We start from the raw sequence: 23,114 nt of genomic DNA, 5'->3' as shown, positions 1-23,114 counted from the left end.
AACTGATAATAATTTTTCGACAATGTAGTTGAGAATACACACAGACTACAACTTCTGGGAAAACATGTCATCCATGAGAGAGGAGCGCTGAGAGGAGTAATCCTGATCACCCCTCATGACAGCATGGATCCACGGCAGATACGGGGATATCTTGGTGTAAACAGCATACGAAGTGCACCTTTTGTCGAAAGAAAGGATCCCAGCCGCATAAACCCTGTTGTCTTTTGGGTGTAGGAAAGCCAGGGGACTGCCTGTATCCCAGAAGCACACATTGGTCTCATTCTCACCCGGGCCCGTGCAGAACATGTTGTCGTCCACCAAGGGGGTGTGGGTGAACACCTGGTAATCGGAGCGGCATTGCTGTCGAGAGACCACAGGCAGCTTGACGAACCTGAGGACTTTGGACTGGAAAAGGTCCAATCGGAATTCCCAGCCAGCGATAGTGCCCTGTGTGCCTGGCCTCTCCTCCAGGTCATCCCCATGCTCAGGGAGAGGGATAGGCATCACTGCCTCACTAAATGTGACAGGCTCTTTCAGCTGAATCAAGGCCAGGTCGTTTTCCCAGTCCGACATGTTCTGAAAGGCTGGGTGTAAGAATACCTGTGGGAGAGAAGAATGTATACAATGTGTTTTTTGTTGTCAAAGCTTCATGAAATGTCACTTCTGTATTAGTCAAAGTATACAAGTATATAGAGTATACACTTGTGAAGGCAAGTCAGATCCTGTGTGAATTCAGCATGAATTACAGGTTACATGAAAAATGTACACAAATGGAGAAAACAAGCAAATCATGTAACTTACATACCCACAATGGTTGTTATAATCTCTTTCAATAAATTCTGTCCACAATCTCAAATTCATGGCTGCTACTTCCAGCTGGTTTCTGTTTCATCAGCCAGAGCTAATGTCTATTTTTACATTCTGCTGACTCCAGGATGAAAATCAAAATCCTATGTGTATGTCTAAGGGTCCTTATCCACTGGACAAACAAATGTTTTAAAAGGACTCTTGTCTCACCTTCTCAACAGCCACCTCTTTGGAGGAATCAGCACTAGACCGGTGAGAAATACCAATGAAGATTTTGGGAATGAGAGGCTCTTTTCCTTGAGATTCTTTACGAGCCCTTCTGATGAAGAGGTTCCGTCCGGCAGTTAGCACCCAGCGGTCTGAGATCAGAGCACCTCCATGAAAGCCGCCCTTAAACACTCCCTCGCCCAGGTAGACCATCACTTGCCAGGGGATGTTGGTGGCCAAAAGGCCCCCAACCATTCTCTTTGGCCGTTCATGACCTGTTGAGAATAATATAGATAATGTAAATTAAGCTTAGTATCATCATACTATGATACATACGTAATACCTTTCTCATTGCCTAAATGTCTTTGATTTTACAGTACCTGAAAGGATAAGTAGAAAAAACTAGAGCAGAATTTCACAAATTTCATTCCGTAGAATCAAGAATGATACTATGATACCATGATACGAATATATAAATGTACACAGCGTAGAGCAAATTATACCACTACTCATAGTTTTTTATATATAATTGTTATCAGGGGAATCAGATTTGGTGTTTTGATTCCTGAATAAGGATCTTTGATGAAGGTCCCTTGTATTTTGTTGAAAATTACATGGAAAATAGTTTACATAAAATATTAGTTTATTAGAACTCTGGGTTGATAATAATTCTCCCTTGATAATAATTCTCTCCACTTTCCTATCTGCTTTTAATCACTTTCTTCACCCCTTCTGCAAACCCAATTAATCAGTTTTTAAAAAGATGACTGGCTTTGGCTACAAACCAAACATGATGAAATTAACATTAGCTCTAGCTCATACAAGTTTGATACAGCCACAGACAAGGTTGCAGAAAGGGTGTTACATAATAGTGATAGCAATAATGTATCAAAAGCACCAAGTAATAAAACATTTTCAAATGTGAAGCAATGTTAAACATTTTCATCCCTATTTGGCAGTTGTTGCTTTGTGTATCTGTTTCCTGTCTTGACAAAGGAAGCTCTACTGTGCCGAACAAAATTGTGCAGCAAGCAAATGCTGCCTACCTGAGACGAGGTCTTTCACCACCGTTGCTGTGGTGACTTGATATGGCAGACAGGCCACTAAAGCCAGGAGAGCTCCAACAGAGAGACTGCAGGGCAAGCAGGGATACAGAAATCAGAAAGGGTTTCCCACACACAAATGGAGCAACTATTAACACTGCACAGCTGCTTGGAATTAGCAAGAGAACTGTTTGAGCATTCATTAAAAAGATCTTTCCAAAGAACATTAACCAGTAAGGGACGGATGATTTTGCTAAGAGAAGACACAGTACATATACATACCAAAACATGATGGCGGTTTTACAGAGGGTAGAGTGGCTTCAGTGCTTCTCCGTCAGTAGGATTATTGTCAGTGTGTGCAGCATGTTTCATTTTATACTGATTGACTGTTGACTCTTTTGGGAGGATCTCCCTGACTGTTGTCATCCGGGAAAGTCTGCACGCCTGTGCCAAGGCTGCTCCACTCAGTGCCTGCCAGAAGGGAGAGAGGTGTCAGAGAGGAGAGGGAGGAACCGAAAGAGCTGCCTCCCCACAGACACGAATAGTGTCTCTACACTCAAACTGGCCAAAATGGTATAACACATAAACCAACCCTCATTTAGAGTGATTACCTGCAACAACCTACATCCAACATGAGAGAACATGAGGGCTAAAGCCCATGATTAATACTTTCATGGAAATTGGAAATGAAAATGGAAAGCTCTGGTAGGAGCTGACATGTGGCTGGACAGCTGTGCAGACATGCCTTTATAAAAAAAAGATGGTGGCATGACATATCGATACAGGTCTCGGGTTTAGGGGAGAAATTATAATTTTAGGAGCCACAGCGTCTTCACAGAGGGGCACATTTCATATCTTTATGTGTTATATTGATTACTCTCTTGTGACATAACAAGCTTTATGCCCACCCAAAACATAATCAAATCTAGGCCATTCTTTGAAACTATATATAATTCTGAGTCATCCACAGCATGCAGCAGTATACAATGTTGCGGCTCTATTCGCACTTCATTGCTACACATCTCAACCTAAAGGTTTATCTTTTGGTGATTGATATTTTTTCATCAGCGACTGTTATCTCCCTTGTACTTTGCTTTGGACAAAAATGGCATCTAAATGACTAAATGTAAATGTAAATGCATACAAGCCGACAATCATCCAGTGAGCTTTAGTTGTTAGGAAAAGGTTGTGTCTTCCATGGTCGTTTGTACCAGATATGACATGGGGTTGTTTAGCAACGGTAGATTTCGAAAGTGCACTGTCAAAAACAAATATGTAGAGAACAGAGGTCAAAGATAGGATCTGTGGAACTGTCCATCAGACAAAGTCTCCATCAAATCAGGATTTGAATTGATGACACATTTCGGTACATAGAAAAAGCCAAAAATAAGTTGAAAGGGTCAGATCTGACAGTCTTGAATAAACAAAAGACAGGAAATCCCAAGCTTGCGCAACACCACTAAGTTGGCTCATAGTGTCCTGAATTCCTGAGCTTAAAATGGGGTTTGGCTCAAGAATGAACTGAACAACAGAGTAGTACAACTGCTGTACCAATGTTACTGATTATAACGTTGAAAACAGTGGGCCTCATTCTCGAAAATGTTCTGAAGTTTCTTCTGAAATGTTTCTTACAGGCTTGAAAACAACGTAAGAAAAAGACCTCCACCAAATTCATGAACGCTTGAAAATGTGTTCATAAGCAGCAGAAGTCTTCTCAGCTGTGCTCCCCCGGAATAGTTTTCTTAAAGGCACCCAGTGCAACTTTCGAGGCTTAAAAATAAACCTTCAATTTCTAGTCTTTTTTACACGTAGTAAGTTTCAATAACTCCATACCATTACATATCGACATTCAAGGAGCAAAGATGAGACGTCGTTGTGTGGTGAGAACTGATAGAAAATCGTAAACAACAACAATCGCCGCCATTTTCTTTATTTATTGGTGCCACCAATAAATAAACCAGGATTCCAGTCAATGGAAAAATGGCCCCTCCCCACCGGCGATTGTTGTTGTTTACGATTTTCTATCAGTTCTCTCCACACAACGACGTCTCATCTTTGCTCCTTGAATGTCGATATGTAATGGTATGGAGTTATTGAAACTTACTACGTGTAAAAAAGACTAGAAATTGAATGTTTATTTTTCGAGTTTCAAGCCTCGAAAGTTGCACTGGGTGCCTTTTAATTGATGCACAATCTCGTGAAAGTGGATTTGCATACATACACACCCCGCCAGCTGTTTATTAGGGCACGCAACCGCTGTCGGAATCTACCGAATCCACACGAAAGCAACTCGTAAGCGAGTCATGTCAAAGCTGAAAGCGAGCCGGTCGAGTAAACGTAACTTCACCCGTGCAAAGGTGGCGGTACTGTTGCAGGATGTAGATGTGTCCATTCTATTCCACTATACGTATAATACACCTATATCAACACGATTGAGTTTACATTTGCAATGTTCATGTACATTTACAATTAGTCATTTAGCAGATGCTTTTACCCAAAGCGACGTACAAGGGAGAGAACAGGCAAGCTACGAGCAATAGAGACCTAGTGTAACAATACAGTATTTCTCTGTTCCTAAAACACATTTTTTCAAAGCATGCCTCGGTTTCTCTTAGCTCTAAACACAAATCCCAAAACCACTCACACAAAATGCAAAACCCTTTATATCTCTTGCAAAATGACACTTTGGTTTCAAAACACTATTATATCACCTCAAAAGGGCATTTTGTTTTCAAACAACAAACACAGACCATTATTTGAGTAGACATTCTAAGCATTGATTGAACACTGATGTGCTCAATGGAAAACACTACTATGAAATGGGAAAACACTAGTATGAAGGCCTTATCAGGAGTATTATGCCTTTTCATCTCCAGTGTTACTGTACGCTTTCTTCTGTTGTAAAATATTGTAACTGTATAATGTTTTAACTCAAAAATGAAAGAAAAATGTAAAATAATAAAAGGACAAAAAAACTAGAATGCATCCTGTTCTTGCTCAAGACAATATCGACAATTGTTGTGTTGTGAAACATCTGAAAATACAGTTTGATTTGAACATTTGATTGGATTACAATACAGTACAGTAATGTTTCTGTGCTGATAGGACGTAATCAGTTGTGGAAACATATATGACTTACTTGCACATAGTCATATCATACTGTAATTGTTTGACTCTATCAGAGTTTCTGTCAAAAGGCACCCTGTACACCTGCTTCATTCTCGAGATGTTCTGCCTTAGAACATGGTCCACTGTGGCTAGGCTCTTTGTATTGATGTTTAGGAATATGTCTTGGTCATCAATGGTTGCACTTTGTATTTGTTTACGTATACTGTAATTTTACAAATACAGTACAATGTAAAATATTCTACAGTAAAATACAAGAATACTATGCTCCTGATACAGTAAGGCATTCAAACTAGTGTTTTACTGTCATAGTAGTGTTTCTTACCCATTCTCTCTTCTGAATGTCTGGAGAATCGGTGCAACTGAGAAGCGGCTTATGTTTGGTTGAACCCTCTGGCCAGCCTTGCCAGCCTCCTGCATGGTCAAACCCATGTTGACCACATGGTTGAACACATTGGCCTGAATCTCATCAGAGATACAGTAATGGCTCTCCGTCTTGCTCTTCCTCTTCATCATTTTCCTCCTCCTCCTCCTCCTCTTACTCTCACTCCTCTGCCCCTCTGATCACCACTCACTTCTATGTTGCCATAAATTGTTCTCCAAACTAGGAGCTAAAGTTTTGATTTCAAATTGCACAACAGCTTTGGAAATGGAAGTTTTGTCATTTGATTAGCAGTGTTTTCTGTTTGAACACAATGAGGTTTTGGCATTGATGAAGCATGCAAAGTAGAGAGGATGGTGTTTAGTGTTTTGAAGAAAATGTGGTTAACAATTGAAAACTGTGTCTAAAGCAGAGAATTGTGTGTTGTGGTTTGAAGAAAGTGCGGTTAACAATTGAAATCTGTGTTTAAAGCAGAGAATTGTGCTTAAAGTTTAGCAGAATTGGTTTAGGGAGTTGGCACTTGGGTTTAGTGTTCAGAGAAACCGAGGCATGTTTTGAAAAAATGTGTTTTAGGAACAGAGAAATACTGTAAAACCGTTGGAGTTTACTTTTACAACTCTACAGACATCCTCTGATTAAAATAAAAATAATAATAATGAATACGAGAATATTTGTATCATTACCAATTACGTTTCACATTTATAGTCATGATTCTATGAGGCATCGTGAGGTCATAAAATAAACTAGAAAATGCATTTCCTGAAGGAAATACCAGTGCATGAAATGCAAAAGTTAGGAAAGGAAGAAGAAAAGAAAGAAGAGTGAAAGAAGGAAATAAGAAAGGAAAGAAGAGTGGAAGAAGGAAAGAAGAAAGGAAAGAAGAGTGAAGAAAGGAGAGAAGAGAGGATGAAGGAAAGAAGAGTGAAAGAAGGAAAGAAGAAAAGAAAGAAGAGTGAAGAAAGGAAAGAAGAGTGAAATAAGGAAATAATAGTTGAAGAAGGAAAGAAGAAAGGAAAGAAGAGTGAAAGAAGGAAAGAAGAAAGGAGAGTGAAGAAAGGAAAGAAAAGTGAAAGAAGGAAAGAAGAGTGGAAGAAGGAAAGAAGAAAGGAAAGAAGAGTGGAAGAAGGAAAGAAGAGTGGAAGAGAAAAAGAGAGTGAAAATATTGAAAAAAGGAGATAAAAATGGAGTGAAGAAGAGAGATTGAGTGTGAGAGAAAGTAGACTGAGAGGGATAGAGAGAAAGATGGAGAGATGGAGAGAAAAAAAAAGTAGAGAATGGAAGGTGTCTTAATGTTCCTAGTTACAGTTAAATTGAGAGGGACAGAGAAGAGGTTCCTTTGATTTGGTGCAGCTGTCAGTGAAGCACAGGTGCAAGCCAGTTTAAAGACCCTATTATGATGTCATAATGGCCCAATGTAAGTCAATGGGAAAATTTAGATTCGTTTTTATTTAATATCTTAAAAAGTATAAAGTTTAGAAAAGTGAAAAATACATAGCATAAGTGTCCTTTACAAGACCTACGCGACAAAGTTTGAATGAAGTTTCTACGTTACAGTATTTCTCTGTTCCTAAAACACATTTTTTCAAAACATGCCTCTGTTTCTCTGAACACTAAACCCAAGTTCCAACTCCCTAAACCAATTCTGCTAAACTTTAAGCACAATTCTCTGCTTTAAACACAGATTTCAATTGTTAACCGCACTTTCTTCAAACCACAACACACAATTCTCTGCTTTAGACACAGTTTTCAATTGTTAACCACATTTTCTTCAAAACACTAAGCACCGTCCTCTCTACTTTGCATGCTTCATCAATGCCAAAACCTCATTGTGTTCAAACAGAAAACACTGCTAATCAAATGACAAAACTTCCATTTCCAAAGCTGTTGTGCAATTTGAAATCAAAACTTTAGCTCCTAGTTTGGAGAACAATTTATGGCAACATTGAAGTGAGTGGTGATCAGAGGGGCAGAGGAGTGAGAGTAAGAGGAGGAGGAGGAGGAAAATGATGAACAGGAAGAGCAAGACGGAGAGCCATTACTGTATCTCTGATGAGATTCAGGCCAATGTGTTCAACCATGTGGTCAACATGGGTTTGACCATGCAGGAGGCTGGCAAGGCTGGCCAGAGGGTTCAACCAAACATAAGCCGCTTCTCAGTTGCACCGATTCTCCGGACATTCAGAAGAGAGAATGGGTAAGAAACACTACTATGACAGTAAAACACTAGTTTGAATGCCTTACTGTATCAGGAGCATAGTATTCTTGTATTTTACTGTAGAATATTTTACATTGTACTGTATTTGTAAAATTACAGTATACGTAAACAAATACAAAGTGCAACCATTGATGACCAAGACATATTCCTAAACATCAATACAAAGAGCCTAGCCACAGTGGACCATGTTCTAAGGCAGAACATCTCGAGAATGAAGCAGGTGTACAGGGTGCCTTTTGACAGAAACTCTGATAGAGTCAAACAATTACAGTATGATATGACTATGTGCAAGTAAGTCATATACGTTTCCACAACTGATTACGTCCTATCAGCACAGAAACATTACTGTACTGTATTGTAATCCAATCAAATGTTCAAATCAAACTGTATTTTCAGATGTTTCACAACACAACAATTGTCGATATTGTCTTGAGCAAGAACAGGATGCAGTCTAGTTTTTTTGGCCTTTTATTATTTTACATTTTTCTTTCATTTTTGAGTTAAAACATTATACAGTTACAATATTTTACAACAGGAGAAAGTGTACAGTAACACTGGAGATGAAAAGGCATAATACTCCTGATAAGGCCTTCATACTAGTGTTTTCCCATTTCATAGTAGTGTTTTCCATTGAGCACATCAGTGTTCAATCAATGCTTAGAATGTCTACTCAAATAATGGTCTGTGTTTGTTGTTTGAAAACAAAATGCCCTTTTGAGGTGATATAATAGTGTTTTGAAACCAAAGTGTCATTTTGCAAGAGATATAAAGGGTTTTGCATTTTGTGTGAGTGGTTTTGGGATTTGTGTTTAGAGCTAAGAGAAACCGAGGCATGCTTTGAAAAAATGTGTTTTAGGAACAGAGAAATACTGTAAGCGGTTCGGGCTGAATTAATCGCAGAAAAAGGTAACAAGAAGAAGAAGAAGAAGAAGAAGAAGAGGAAGAAGAAGAAGAAGAAGCCTAGGAATAACAATACAGGGCATTTCATGCACTGTAATAAAAAAAGACTACACCAGGATGCTTATCCACACTATTCCGATTTGTAGATCCACGTTGGTGGAACGAACTGCCTAGCTAGCACTACCAGAGCAGGCGCGTCCCTCTCTACCTTTAAGAAGCTTTTGAAGACCCAGCTCTTCAGAGAGCACCTCCCTTCCTAACTAGCACTTCGACTAGTGCTTTACTTGCACTTACAGCAGTTGCATTCCTGCACTTCTTTTTTTATTTTCTACCTCGTTTTTCTATTTCTTATGTAAAGTAGTATTTATTACAGTGCATGAAATGCCCTGTATTGTTATTCCTAGGCTTCTTCTTCTTCTTCTTCTTCTTATTCTTGTTACCTTTTTCTGCGATTAATTCAGCCCGAACCGCTTAACGTAGAAACTTCATTCAAACTTTGTCGCGTAGGTCTTGTAAACGACACTTATGCTATGTATTTTTCACTTTTCTAAACTTTATACTTTTTAAGATATTAAAGAAAAACAAATATAAATTTCTCCCATTGACTTACATTGGGCCATTATGACATCATAATAGGGTCTTTAAACTGGCTTGCACCTGTGCTTTACTGACACCTGTGCCAAATCAAAGGAACCTCTTCTCTCTCTGTCCCTCTCAATTTAACTGTAACTAGGAACATTAAGACACCATCCATTCTCTATTTTTGTTTCTCTCCATCTCTCCATCTTTCTCTCTCAGTCAACTTTCTCTCACACTCAATCTCTCTTCTTCACTCCATTTTTATCTCCTTTTTTCAATATTTTCACTCTCTCTTTATCTCTTCATCCAGAGCCACTCTTGTTCACTCTTCTTTCCTTCTTCCACTCTTCTTTCCTTTCTTATTTTCTTCTTCCATTTTTCTTTCCTTCTTCCACTCTTCTTGCCTTTCTTTTTTTCCTTCATCCACTCTTCTTTCCTTCTTCCACTTTTCTTTCCTTTCTTCACTCTTCTTTCCTTCTTACACTCTTCTTTCCTTTATTCTTTCCTTCTTTCACTCTTCTTTCTTTTCTTATTTCCTTCTTACACTCTTCTTTCCTTCCTTCACTCTTCTTTCCTTTCTTCTTTCATTATTTCACTCTTCTTTCTTTTCTTCTTTCCTTCTTCCACTCTTCTTTCCTTTCTTCACTCTTCTTTCTTTTCTTCTTTCCTTCTTTCACTCTTCTTTCCTCTCTTCTTTCCTTCTTCCACTCTTCTCTCCTTTCTTCACTCTTCTTTCCTTTTGTCTTTCCTTCTTCCACTCTTCTTTCCTTTCTTCTTTCCTTCTTTCACTCTTCTTTCTTTTCTTCTTCCTTTCTTAACCTTTGCATTTCATGCACTGGTATTTCCTTCAGGAAATGCATTTTCTAGTTGTTACAAAATGCTCGTAGCTTGACTGTTCTCTCCCTTGTCGCTTTGGATAGCTAAATGACTAAATGTACATGAACATTGCAAATTTAAACTCAATCGCGTTGATATAGTGCAGGGGTGGCTAAACAGTCTAGTTCAAAGAGCCACAACAAAACCCAACACCATTTCAAAGAGCCACAAGAATCTAGGCTCCCACTTTTGGGAGGGATAAGCCCCTACATAAAACCTATAATTACAGTGCATGAAACTCTTCTTTCCATCTTCCACTCTTCTTTCCGTCTTTCACTCTTATTTCCTTTCTTCTTTCCTTCTTTCACTCTTCTTTCTTTTCTTCTTCCTTTCTTAACTTTTGCATTTCATGCACTGGTATTTCCTTCAGGAAATGCATTTTCTAGTTTTTCCTGTGACCCAGCAAAACTAGAGGGGTCTGGGGGCATGCTCCCCCATACACATTTTTCGAAAATAACCTTTTACAGTATTTCTCTGTTCCTAAAACACATTTTTTCAAAGCATGCCTCGGTTTCTCTTAGCTCTAAACACAAATCCCAAAACCACTCACACAAAATGCAAAACCCTTTATATCACTTGCAAAATGACACTTTGGTTTCAAAACACTATTATATCACCTCAAAAGGGCATTTTGTTTTCAAACAACAAACACAAACCATTATTTGAGTAGACATTCTAAGCATTGATTGAACACTGATGTGCTCAATGGAAAACACTACTATGAAATGGGAAAACACTAGTATGAAGGCCTTATCAGGAGTATTATGCCTTTTCATCTCCAGTGTTACTGTACGCTTTCTTCTGCTGTAAAATATTGTAACTGTATAATGTTTTAACTCAAAAATGAAAGAAAAATGTAAAATAATAAAAGGACAAAAAAACTAGACTGCATCCTGTTCTTGCTCAAGACAATATCGACAATTGTTGTGTTGTGAAACATCTGAAAATACAGTTTGATTTGAACATTTGATTGGATAACAATACAGTACAGTAATGTTTCTGTGCTGATAGGACGTAATCAGTTGTGGAAACGTATATGACTTACTTGCACATAGTCATATCATACTGTAATTGTTTGACTCTATCAGAGTTTCTGTCAAAAGGCACCCTGTACACCTTCTTCATTCTCGAGATGTTCTGCCTTAGAACATGGTCCACAGTGGCTAGGCTCTTTGTATTGATGTTTAGGAATATGTCTTGGTCATCAATGGTTGCACTTTGTATTTGTTTACGTATACTGTCATTTTACAAATACAGTACAATGTAAAATATTCTACAGTAAAATACAAGAATACTATGCTCCTGATTCAGTAAGGCATTCAAACTAGTGTTTTACTGTCATAGTAGTGTTTCTTACCCATTCTCTCTTCTGAATGTCCGGAGAATCGGTGCAACTGAGAAGCGGCTTATGTTTGGTTGAACCCTCTGGCCAGCCTTGCCAGCCTCCTGCATGGTCAAACCCATGTTGACCACATGGTTGAACACATTGGCCTGAATCTCATCAGAGATACAGTAATGGCTCTCCGTCTTGCTCTTCCTCTTCATCATTTTCCTCCTCCTCCTCCTCTTACTCTCACTCCTCTGCCCCTCTGATCACCACTCACTTCAATGTTGCCATAAATTGTTCTCCAAACTAGGATCTAAAGTTTTGATTTCAAATTGCACAACAGCTTTGGAAATGGAAGTTTTGTCATTTGATTAGCAGTGTTTTCTGTTTGAACACAATGAGGTTTTGGCATTGATGAAGCATGCAAAGTAGAGAGGATGGTGTTTAGTGTTTTGAAGAAAATGTGGTTACAATTGAAAACTGTGTCTAAAGCAGAGAATTGTGTGTTGTGGTTTGAAGAAAGTGCGGTTAACAATTGAAATCTGTGTTTAAAGCAGAGAATTGTGCTTAAAGTTTAGCAGAATTGGTTTAGGGAGTTGGCACTTGGGTTTAGTGTTCAGAGAAACCGAGGCATGTTTTGAAAAAATGTGTTTTAGGAACAGAGAAATACTGTAAATAGTGTCCTCCAGTGGGTTTTACGAAGAGAAATTACCACATTTAGATTTAAAATATGGCACAAAAATAAACATTGAAGACTGCTGAGATAGGTGCTAATTAAACTGTAGCATGGTAGGGATTTGCAGCTCAAGTGAGTAGGTTAACGTTGTAGGCTACAGTTCACTAGGTAGTTATAGCTGGCGAAGCTACTGAGTAGGGTAGCATACCCACAGGATGAATGAACCGTCATGATACAAGAGAGCCACGATTTATATCTATAATTAACTCGAGATTTACCAGTTTGTTTCTTTTACTATTTTACCTTCCTGTGGTATTCAGCAGCTGATTACTATGGCAGCTTTCACCAGCTTGGGTCTGACAGTGACTCCAAGTCTGTTTACTAGACGTTATTACTATCTGTCTGCAACTACATCAGTACACAAGACTTCACAAACTGTCCCTCACTATATGACTTTTTAGCTCGAGCAACATCCCATGCCACCTGATACAATGCCAACGGTGACCGTTTCAAAGTACTTCGTGAATTTCCGAAAAAGCTGGGTCTGTTTCTCTGACTGACCAGGTAAGGCCATAGCTGGGAATTGGTACAATTCGCCTGCGCGAAAAATACTATGATACCGTTTATATACAGCACTGTTAATAGTCAGGAAATATGGTATCAAAATGTCATGACACAACTAAACCTCTGTAGGGTATTGTGACATAATGGTATCAGTAATAATGAGAAGATACAATTTCCGCAAACTTTCAGGCCCTTGTTTATTGAAGGCTTGGGGTTGACAATTTGATATAAGCAACACAAAATGTCGAAGCTGTTTCAATGACAGAGTCATTGGGTGTCTCAGCTATTTTTCAGAAATAAATGATACTGTCCTAATTAGATCCTGAAAATCATCTGGGAATTTTTTTGTAGAGTGATGTTGAGTACACAATTATTTTTGCACAAGGAAACTTTTACTCAATCAGAGCCAAGGTGTTGTAACTGTCTATCTTCAATTAATTTGTGCAATAACAACTCATAACATCCATGGCTGTGCCATTGTTTAAAATTTCACAAAATCTCGCAGTGAATTATCATTCATGCCCAAGTAATCCTCAATAATTTTTCTGCATAAAGCAAGTAAAAAGAAAAGACCACAAATCCAGAGGAATTATAAAGTTCCAAAGATGCATAGAAAACACTGATAATATACAAAAATACACACAGACTAAAACTTCCGGGAAAACATGTCATCCATGAGAGAGGAGCGCTGAGAGGAGTAATCCTGATCACCCCTCATGACAGCATGGATCCACGGCAGATACGGGGATATCTTGGTGTAAACAGCATACTTCTCCACAGCGCAGCTCTTGTCGAAAGATAGGATCCCAGCTGCATAAACCCTGTTGTCTTCTGGGTGTAGGAAAGCCAGGGCACCGCCTGCATCCCAGAAGCATACGTTGGTCTCATAATCACCCGGGCCTGTGCAGAACATGTTGTTGTCCACCGAGGGCTTGTGGGTCAACACCTGATAATTGGTCCGGCATTGCTGTCTAGAGACCACGGGCAGCTTGAGGAACTTGAGGACTTTGGACTGGACGAAGTCCCTTCCCCAGCCCCAGCCAGCGATGATGCCCTGGGTGCCTGGCCTCTCCTCCAGGTCATCCCCATGCTCAGGGAGAGGGATAGGCATCACTGCCTCACTAAATGTGACAGGCTCTTTCAGCTGGATCAAGGCCAGGTCGTTGTCCCAGTCCGACGTGTTCTGAAAGGCTGGGTGTAAGAATACCTGTGGGAGAGAAGAATATAAACATTGTGTTTTTGTTGTCAAAGCTTCTTGAAATGTCACTTCTGTATTAGTCAACATATACAAGTATATACAGTATACACTTGTCAAGGCAAGTCAGATCCTTGGTAAATTCAGCATGATTTACAGGTCACATGAAAAATGTACAACGTGGCTTGGAGAAAACAAGCAAACCATGTTATTTCCATTCCCACAATGGTATGTTATAATCTATTTCAATAAATTCTGTCCATACTCTCAAATTCATGTCTGCTACTTCCAGCTGGTTTCTGTTTCATCAGCTAGAGCAAATGTCTATTTTTACATTCTGCTGACTCCAGGATGAAAAACAAAATTCTTCACAGTATGTCTAAGGGTCCTTGCAGCAGAATGTCCACAGGACAAACAAATGTTTACTGAGTTCCAGAAGGACTCGTGTCTCACCTTCTCAACAGCCACCTCTTTGGAGGAATCAGCACTAGACCAGCGAGAGACACCCACAAAGATTTTGGGAATGAGAGGCTCTTTTCCTTGAGTGTCTGCACGAGCCCTTCTGATGAAGAGGTTCCGTCCGGCAGTTAGCACCCAGCGGTCTGAGATCAGAGCACCTCCAGCAAAGCCGCCATCAAACACTCCTTCGCCCAGGTAGACCATCACTTGCCAGGGGATGTTGGTGGCCAAAAGGCCCCCAACCATTCTCTTTGGCCGTTCATGACCTGTTGAGAAAGAATAATATAGATAATGTAAATTAAGCTTAGTACCATCATACTATGATATACGTTATACCGTCTAATTCCGTCTAATTAAATGTCTTTTATTTCACACTACCTGAAAGGATAACTACCAAACTAAATAACAAATGCCAGTATTACTAAACATATCTTCTCCCTTTCTCTTTCTCTCTCTCTCCTTCCATACCATATTGCTTATGCCTATAATAACACTGATAAAATAGCCGTATTGCCTACTGTTAAATCTACTACCCAAATGTATCTCCCTATCTGTTTCTGAAATTGATGTCTACTAACATAAATGTTCTCTCTCCCTTATAGCATGTTCCAATCGCTGATGGAAATGGAACTATTGCTCCTCACCCCCACCACTCCGCATCTACGCACATGGACAGCTGAACTCTACCCACTCACTTTCTTCCTTTTCTTCCCTTTTCTCTCCCTACTAATCAGGACTATCTCCGCTATGGGACGCTGCTGTAGTCTCTCCACCTGGTCTACCTGGAGAAACCCTCGGCCAATCGCACCCACCCGCCAATGCATTGCCGTACACCTAGTCTACCCAATACCCTATGCTTTATATATAATATACATTATTGCCACCACTGAAATGTTTCTCTGTCCCTACATCCCTTACCCCTGTAACAGTAACCCTATTGGTACAGTAATCTGGTCTTGCCTGTATCATGTGTTTACCACCGGATGTCTGTATACTTACTATGTCCAGCGACCAAATGTTGGCTGTGTATAACCCCTGTTGCTTCCTTTCCCCTTCTGCCACACAACCCTCCCCCTTCCCACCTTTCTGTCTCCACCCGGCCGACCTCAAGCAGATGGGTCCCCCCTTATGTGCCGTGGTTCTGCCTAAGGTTTCTTCCTGCCTAACAGGGAGTTTTTCCTTGCCCCTGTTGCCATTGTGCATGCACTAAGGGGGTTTAGGCTCTGGGCTCTGTTAAGCGCCTAGAGGCAATTGTATTGTTATGGCGCTATACAAATAAATTGAATTGAATTGAATTGAATTGAATTGAATTGAATTGAATTGAATTGAATTGAATTGAATTGAATTGAATTGAATTGAATTGAATTGAATTGAATTGAATTGAATTGAATTGAATTGAATAACTAGAAAACACTCAAGCAGAATTTCACAAATTCCATTCGGTAGAACCAAGAATGATACTAGATACGAATATATAAATGTACACAGCGTAGAGCAAATTATACCACTACTCATAGTTTTTTATATAATGGTTATCAGGGGAGCAGATTTGATGTTTTGGTTCCTGAATGAGGATCTTAAAGGTCTTGAAGGTCCCTTATATTTTGTTGAAAAAAAAAAGTGACGGCCTACACAAGATACTGTCCGATAAGTCTGTTGTATCATCATCAGAGCACATGGTTGATAACAATTCTCCCTTGAGGATCAGCAGACAGTAGTGTAGTGGCTGACATTGAAGACTTTCCTTTCTGCTTTTAATCACTTTCTCCACCCCTTCTGCAAACCCAATAAATCAGTTTAAAAAAGATGACTGGCTTTGACTACAAACCAAACATGATGAAATTAACATTAGCTCCAGCTCATACAAGTTTGATAGAGGCACAGAAACGATTGCAGAAAGGGTGTTACATAATAGTGATAGCAATAATAATAAAGCACCAAGTAATAAAAATGTTCAAATGTGAAGCAATGTTAAAAATGTTCATCCATGTTTGGCAGCTGTTGCTTTCTATTTCCTTATCTGTTAACTGACAAAGGAACCTCTACTGTGCCGACCAAAATTGTCCGGGACGCAAAAATGTTGCCTACCTGAGACGAGGTCTTTCACCACCGTTGCTGTGGTGACTTGATATGGCAGACAGGCCACTAAAGCCAGGAGAGCTCCAACAGAGAGACTGCAGGACAAGCAGGGATACAGAAATCAGAAAGGGCTTCCCACACACAAATGGAGCAACTATAAACACTGCACAGCTGCTTGGAATTAGCAAGAGAACTGTTTGAGCATTCATTAAAAAGATCTTTCCAAAGAACATTAACCAGTTACGGACGGATGATTTTGCTAAAAGAAAAGGATAGACTACATATACATACCAAATCATGATGGCAGTTTTACAGAGGGTAGAGTGTCTTCAGTGCTTCTCCCTCAGTGGGATTATTGTCAGTGTGTGCAGCATGTTTCATTTTATACTGATTGACTGTTGACTCTTTTGGGAGGATCTCCCTGACTGTTGTCATCCGGGAAAGTCTGCACGTCTGTGCCAAGGACAGTTCTGGAACCGCTCCACTCAGTGCCTGCCAGAAGGGAGAGAGGTGTCAGAGAGGAGAGGGAGGAACCGACAGAGCTGCATCCCCACAGCCACGGATGGTGTCTCTACACTAAAACTGGCCAAAATGGTACAACACATAAACCAACCCTCATTTAGAGTGATTACCTACAACAACCTACAGCCTCCAGGAGCTAACGTGATAGCCCATGGAAATTTGAAATGAAAATGGAAAGCACTGGTAGGAGCGAACATTTATGTGTCTGGACAGCTGTGCAGACATGCCCTTGTCAATAAAGATGGTGGCATGACATATCGATACAGGTCTCGGGTTTAGGCAAGAAATCATTCTTTTGGGAGTCACAGCGTCTTCACAGAGGGGCACATTTCATGTTTTTATGTGTTATATTGATTACTCTTTTGTGACATAACAAGCTTTATGCCCAACCAAAACATAATCAAGTCTAGGCCATTCTCTGAAACTATATATAATTCTGAGTCATCCACAGCATGCAGCAGTATACAATGTTGCGGCTCTATTTGCACTTCACTGCTACACATCTCAACCTAAAGGTTAATCTTTTGGTGATTGATATTTTTTCATCAGCCAATACTGGGCATTGCTGGTTCTGCTCCCACCTACTTAAAAGCTCTTGTAAGGGCAAATGTTACCCCCAGGATGCTGCGCTTGTCTAATGAGCGTTGTTAAGCACTGCCGTCTGTGAAAGTACGGCAATCCAGACTTTTCTCATTCGTAGTTCCACGTTGGTGGAATGAGCTGCCAAGCACTACCAGAGCAGGAGCGTCCCTCTCTACCTTTAAGAAACTCTTAAAGACCCAACTCTTCAGAGAGCACCTTACTTCCTAACTTGCTCTTCTACTTGTACTTAAAATACACTTACAGCAGTTACATTCCTGCACTTTTTTTCTATTCCTTATATAAAATAGTATTTTTGCACGTAGCTTGACTGTTCTCTCCCTTGTACGTCGCTTTGGACAAAAGTGTCTGCTCAATGACTAAATGTAAATGCACACAAGGCGACAATCATCCAGTGAGCTTTAGTTGTTCGGAAAAGGTAGTGTCTTCCATGGTCGTTTGTACCAGATATGACATGGGGCTGTTTAGCAACAGTAGATTTCAAAAGTGCACTGCCAAAACAAATATGGAGAGAACAGAGGTCAAAGGTAGGATCTGTGGAACTGGCTATCATACAAAGTCTCCATCAAATCAGGATTTTAATTGATGACACATTTCGGTACATAGAAAAAGCCAGAAGTTGAAAAGGTCAGATCTGACAGTTTTGAATAAACAACAGAAGAAAAATCCCAAGCTTGAGCAACACCACTAAGTTGGCACAAAGTGTCCTGAATTCCTGTTTGACTTTGTTTACTGTTCCCGTATTAGCTTAAAATGTGGTTTGGCTCAAGAATGAACTAATCTGAGTATCAAGTGATGAACAGAGCAGTACAACTGCGGTATTAAAATCTTACTGAATATAACGTTGAAAACAATGTCTGTCTCAACAGTGAGAATGCATTCTGAGATTTGATTTGACCACTGCTAGATAGAGAGATGTTTATTTTTTTATGTTTTTTTATCGAGGATGGTGTAATTCGACTGAGTTTGGCAAATGGTATAACACATAAACAAACTGAACCAGATTTAGAGTGGTTAAGGACATCCAACATTGAAGCCAGCAGTACTGTGCTGGGTATGACTGTCATTGACGTTTTCCAGCACCAAAAGGGGCTGCAAAAGAAAATCCGGTGAAATTGATTCAGTTTTTGAATTGAATAGTATGTTTGTTCCTGAAAAAAATGTTTCCCCCTTTTACCACAACCTTCAGTGTTTTTTTCTTGTTGACGTACAAGATCCAGTCCGGTCCTTCTTTCAAGTCAAGGGCCATGTCTATGACTGGCACACTCACTTAAGTTGTAACACTTATGCATCACAGAGAAGAGTGCTGTGCTCAAGACCCCCGTTTCTCTTAGTAATACAGTTTCTGCCTGCTCTAAAGTACTGCATGTCTGTTCTGTGTGGGTTGAAGTGTTTGTGCACATAAAGGGGAATGATTTCGACTGAACAGTAAAAACTTGTCAAAAGTATGTTAGGCGCTGGAGCTCCATTTCTGCTCACATCCTGTGTATCTCTCCGTACAGAATTAACACAAATGAGCACGACTTTTGTGTGTTAAATAAATAAAAAGGTGACTTGTCTGTAGTAATGTAAATGTAAATAAATAGGTGACATGACTTGTCTGAAGAAACTGCTTGGCCATACAGGATTCAAACCCCCCTTGACCCTGAGGTGGGTGTGCTAAAGCCCACACGAAATACTTAAATGTGTGGCTTTTTCTCATTACAGAGTTTTGCAAGTTACCTGGTGGCCATCGTTGCCCTGGGCAGAGATACATCCCATATTTGTAAATAAGGACTAGGTAGGACTAAATTACCTACAAAACCTACAGCAAACCTAAATAATTCACAGAGGGGCACATTTCATGTCTTTATGTGTTGTATTGATTACTCTCTTGTGACATAACAAGCTTTATGCCCGCCTCAAAACATAATCAAGTCATGGCCATTCTCTGACACTATATATAATTCTGATTCATCTTCAGCATGCATTATACAATGTTGTGGCTCTATTTACACATTACTGCTACACATCTCAACCTGAAGGTTAATCTATTGGTAGGTGATATTTTTTCATCAGCCAATATAGGGCATACAAGCCCACTGAAAATCCTCCACTAACCTTGTGCAAGTGGAACTGTGGGTCTAATCAGATAAACACAGTTGCTAAGCTGTCCCCCACCACCTTCAGTACCTGTGTTGTGGCTTTAGCTTGGCCCTGGACAATCTCACTGAGCAGAGTGTAGCACAAGAGTGTGGTTAACATTGTGCTTACATAACAATGGGTGAAAGCAGAGCAAATGACGAGATCAACATGATGCGGGCAATGTACGGTATGTTTAAATCTGTATTCTACACAGTAGGAGTTGTATTACTTTTTAAATAAAATGCCAAATGTGGTCTTCCTTTATGCACAGGTAAAAGATAATAATATGTACTGTTGCAACACTTAACACATCCACACTTCTTTCAACCTAACAAGAGAAGGTTGCAGAAAACCTGAGTGGCCTTGGCACTGGTGAATCATTGTTTATCAGTGGATGCATTAAGGAAATGCATAAACATCCGTGAATGAAAAGTGTTCAGGCACGCTCAGAAAGTTAGTCAGGGCTGGGCCCAGTGGCTGTCTGTGTCTCAGATGAGATCATTCATAGGGATGAGTGCGGGGGGCGGATGGCATCTGGTGAAGGGAGCCCAGGACAGGACAGAACAATGCTGCCGGTGCCTCCCAGCTGTCCGGCGGCACATTACGTAAGACCTGGGCGAGAACGTCATCGCCGGTCTGTGTCTCACTCTCTTACACACACACACTTCATGTCCCTCAGGCCTGATGTCTGTTAGGTCAAATGGCTGCAGGCTGGAATGACATGTCCTGCTCTCTGTTGCTCTCTTTCACACACACACACACACACACACACACACACACACACACACACACACACACACACACACACACACACACACACACACACACACACAAACACACACACACACAAACACACACACACACACACACACACACACACACACACACACACACACACACACAAACAAACACAATGGTGAATATTCCTAATGAGATTAGTAACGAAAGGATGTATTGCCTGCTGCTCTATGTATACCTTGCTCTTCCATCTCTACTGGATCGGGAATATTTTTTAACAAGGTGGCTATTTCAGGGGTCGGCAACCTTTGCTATCTAAAGGTATCTAAAAATAAAATCTGTCTGGAGCCACAAAAATATTTGAACCATTTCTTAAAACTACCGTTGCTCTGTTTTGCTTTCCACAGCAGTTCTGAAACCGCTCTCTTTCTTTCATCCCCAGCCGGATACTTTACAGGAAATGCAGAGTGCTTGTTCTGGAAACGTCCTTCAGTATGACATTTTTTGTTGTTTGCCAATATCTTGTCACAGATCAAACATTGAATCATTGAAGCCACTAGTAGTGGAGGTGAAAGTAAACAAATCTGTCCATGCGTGTTTTCCTCCGAGACTTAATCCATAGCTAGTTTAGGCAAACTCCCAATCCAACCACCACTGCTGAGTTCCGTGAAATGGTGCCAATCCATGATGTAGCATATGACACAACCTTGGTGTTACATTTTTCTTTTTATTATTCAGTCAGTGTCCAGTTTTTCTGATGTGATAATTTTAGGTCTAACAATGATGGCAAAATGGAGGCAACTGTTCTTTTGACCCCTTTCCAATGACAACACGGAATAAACCATACAATAGAAATCTACGGAAAATCCATCTGTGGCAACAGTAGATGTTTTATTGAAACACAATGAAAAACCATTCCAGACTGATATTATGCAAACTATTCAAATTCAGCAGAATGAATCTTTTCAGATCCAGGCCCGTGTTCGCAAAGCATCTCAAGGCTAAAAGTGGCTCCTGAACTTTGGAGAAACTCCTAGAAATGATGGGTGTGTCAGTCCTAACTTTGGGACTACAAGTAGTTTTTTGACGTAATTCACAGAGCACCTTAGTGCTAAACGTAGCACCTAAATATGGGAGTACTACAGTATTTCTCTGTTCCCAAAACACATTTTTTCAAAGCATGCCTCGGTTTCTCTTAGCTCTAAACACAAATCCCAAAACCACTCACACAAAATGCGAAACCCTTTATATCTCTTGCAAAAGGCCACTTTGGTTTCAAAACACTATTATGTCACCTCAAAAGGGCATTTTGTTTTCAAACAACAAACACAGACCATTATTTGAGTAGACATTCTAAGCATTGATTGAACACTGATGTGCTCAATGGAAAACACTACTATGAAATGGGAAAACACTAGTATGAAGGCCTTATCAGGAGTATTATGCCTTTTCATCTCCAGTGTTACTGTACGCTTTCTTCTGCTGTAAAATATTGTAACTGTATAATGTTTTAACTCAAAAATGAAAGAAAAATGTAAAATAATAAAAGGACAAAAAAAACTAGACTGCATCCTGTTCTTGCTCAAGACAATATCGACAATTGTTGTGTTGTGAAACATCTGAAAATACAGTTTGATTTGAACATTTGATTGGATTACAATACAGTACAGTAATGTTTCTGTGCTGATAGGACGTAATCAGTTGTGGAAACGTATATGACTTACTTGCACATAGTCATATCATACTGTAATTGTTTGACTCTATCAGAGTTTCTGTCAAAAGGCACCCTGTACACCTGCTTCATTCTCAAGATGTTCTGCCTTAGAACATGGTCCACTGTGGCTAGGCTCTTTGTATTGATGTTTAGGAATATGTCTTGGTCATCAATGGTTGCACTTTGTATTTGTTTACGTATACTGTAATTTTACAAATACAGTACAATGTAAAATATTCTACAGTAAAATACAAGAATACTATGCTCCTGATACAGTAAGGCATTCAAACTAGTGTTTTACTGTCATAGTAGTGTTTCTTACCCATTCTCTCTTCTGAATGTCCGGAGAATCGGTGCAACTGAGATCGGTGCTACTCTCACTCCTCTGCCCCTCTGATCACTACTCACTTCAATGTTGCCATAAATTGTTCTCCAAACTAGGAGCTAAAGTTTTGATTTCAAATTGCACAACAGCTTTGGAAATGGAAGTTTTGTCATTTGATTAGCAGTGTTTTCTGTTTGAACACAATGAGGTTTTGGCATTGATGAAGCATGCAAAGTAGAGAGGATGGTGTTTAGTGTTTTGAAGAAAATGTGGTTAACAATTGAAAACTGTGTCTAAAGCAGAGAATTGTGTGTTGTGGTTTGAAGAAAGTGCGGTTAACAATTGAAATCTGTGTTTAAAGCAGAGAATTGTGCTTAAAGTTTAGCAGAATTGGTTTAGGGAGTTGGCACTTGGGTTTAGTGTTCAGAGAAACCGAGGCATGTTTTGTAAAAATGTGTTTTAGGAACAGAGAAATACTGTAAGAAGTAGGCCTAGTCGAGAGGAGGATTGAATAATTAGCTTATGAAGCTTGTAAAACAACAACGCAAAACAATAAAATCTGTTAGTTTAGGAGTTCCTGCTTTTTCTTAGTAAAAGTTGGTCTTGGCAGTTTTGAGAATAGGATTTCAGAAAAAAAAATTAGTTAGAGACTTTGC

At 39.7% G+C, this 23,114-nt stretch overlaps 2 protein-coding genes across 2 annotated transcripts; both read right to left on the bottom strand.

Moving 5' to 3' along the window:
- Positions 1-45: 45 nt before the first annotated feature.
- LOC308369164 (haptoglobin-like) lies at positions 46-2,347 on the bottom strand (the record flags this gene model as incomplete). The annotated part of the gene is made up of 4 exons (XM_080843508.1): positions 46-600; positions 1,018-1,289; positions 2,061-2,146; positions 2,340-2,347. 4 exons carry the CDS (start codon positions 2,345-2,347, stop codon positions 46-48), a joined length of 921 nt encoding a protein of 306 aa, XP_080699634.1.
- Positions 2,348-13,348: 11,001 nt separating this feature from the next.
- On the bottom strand, positions 13,349-19,801 carry hp (haptoglobin; the record flags this gene model as incomplete). The annotated part of the gene is made up of 5 exons (XM_080843507.1): positions 13,349-13,909; positions 14,351-14,622; positions 16,445-16,530; positions 16,824-16,927; positions 19,730-19,801. 5 exons carry the CDS (start codon positions 19,799-19,801, stop codon positions 13,349-13,351), a joined length of 1,095 nt encoding a protein of 364 aa, XP_080699633.1.
- Positions 19,802-23,114: the final 3,313 nt, after the last annotated feature.

Source organism: Sprattus sprattus, assembly GCF_963457725.1.
Source record: "Sprattus sprattus genome assembly, chromosome: 8".
Taxonomy (NCBI): Eukaryota; Metazoa; Chordata; class Actinopteri; order Clupeiformes; family Clupeidae; genus Sprattus; species Sprattus sprattus.
The sequence above is the reverse complement of the archived record's forward strand: the minus strand, read 5'-3'. Positions and strand labels throughout refer to the sequence as shown.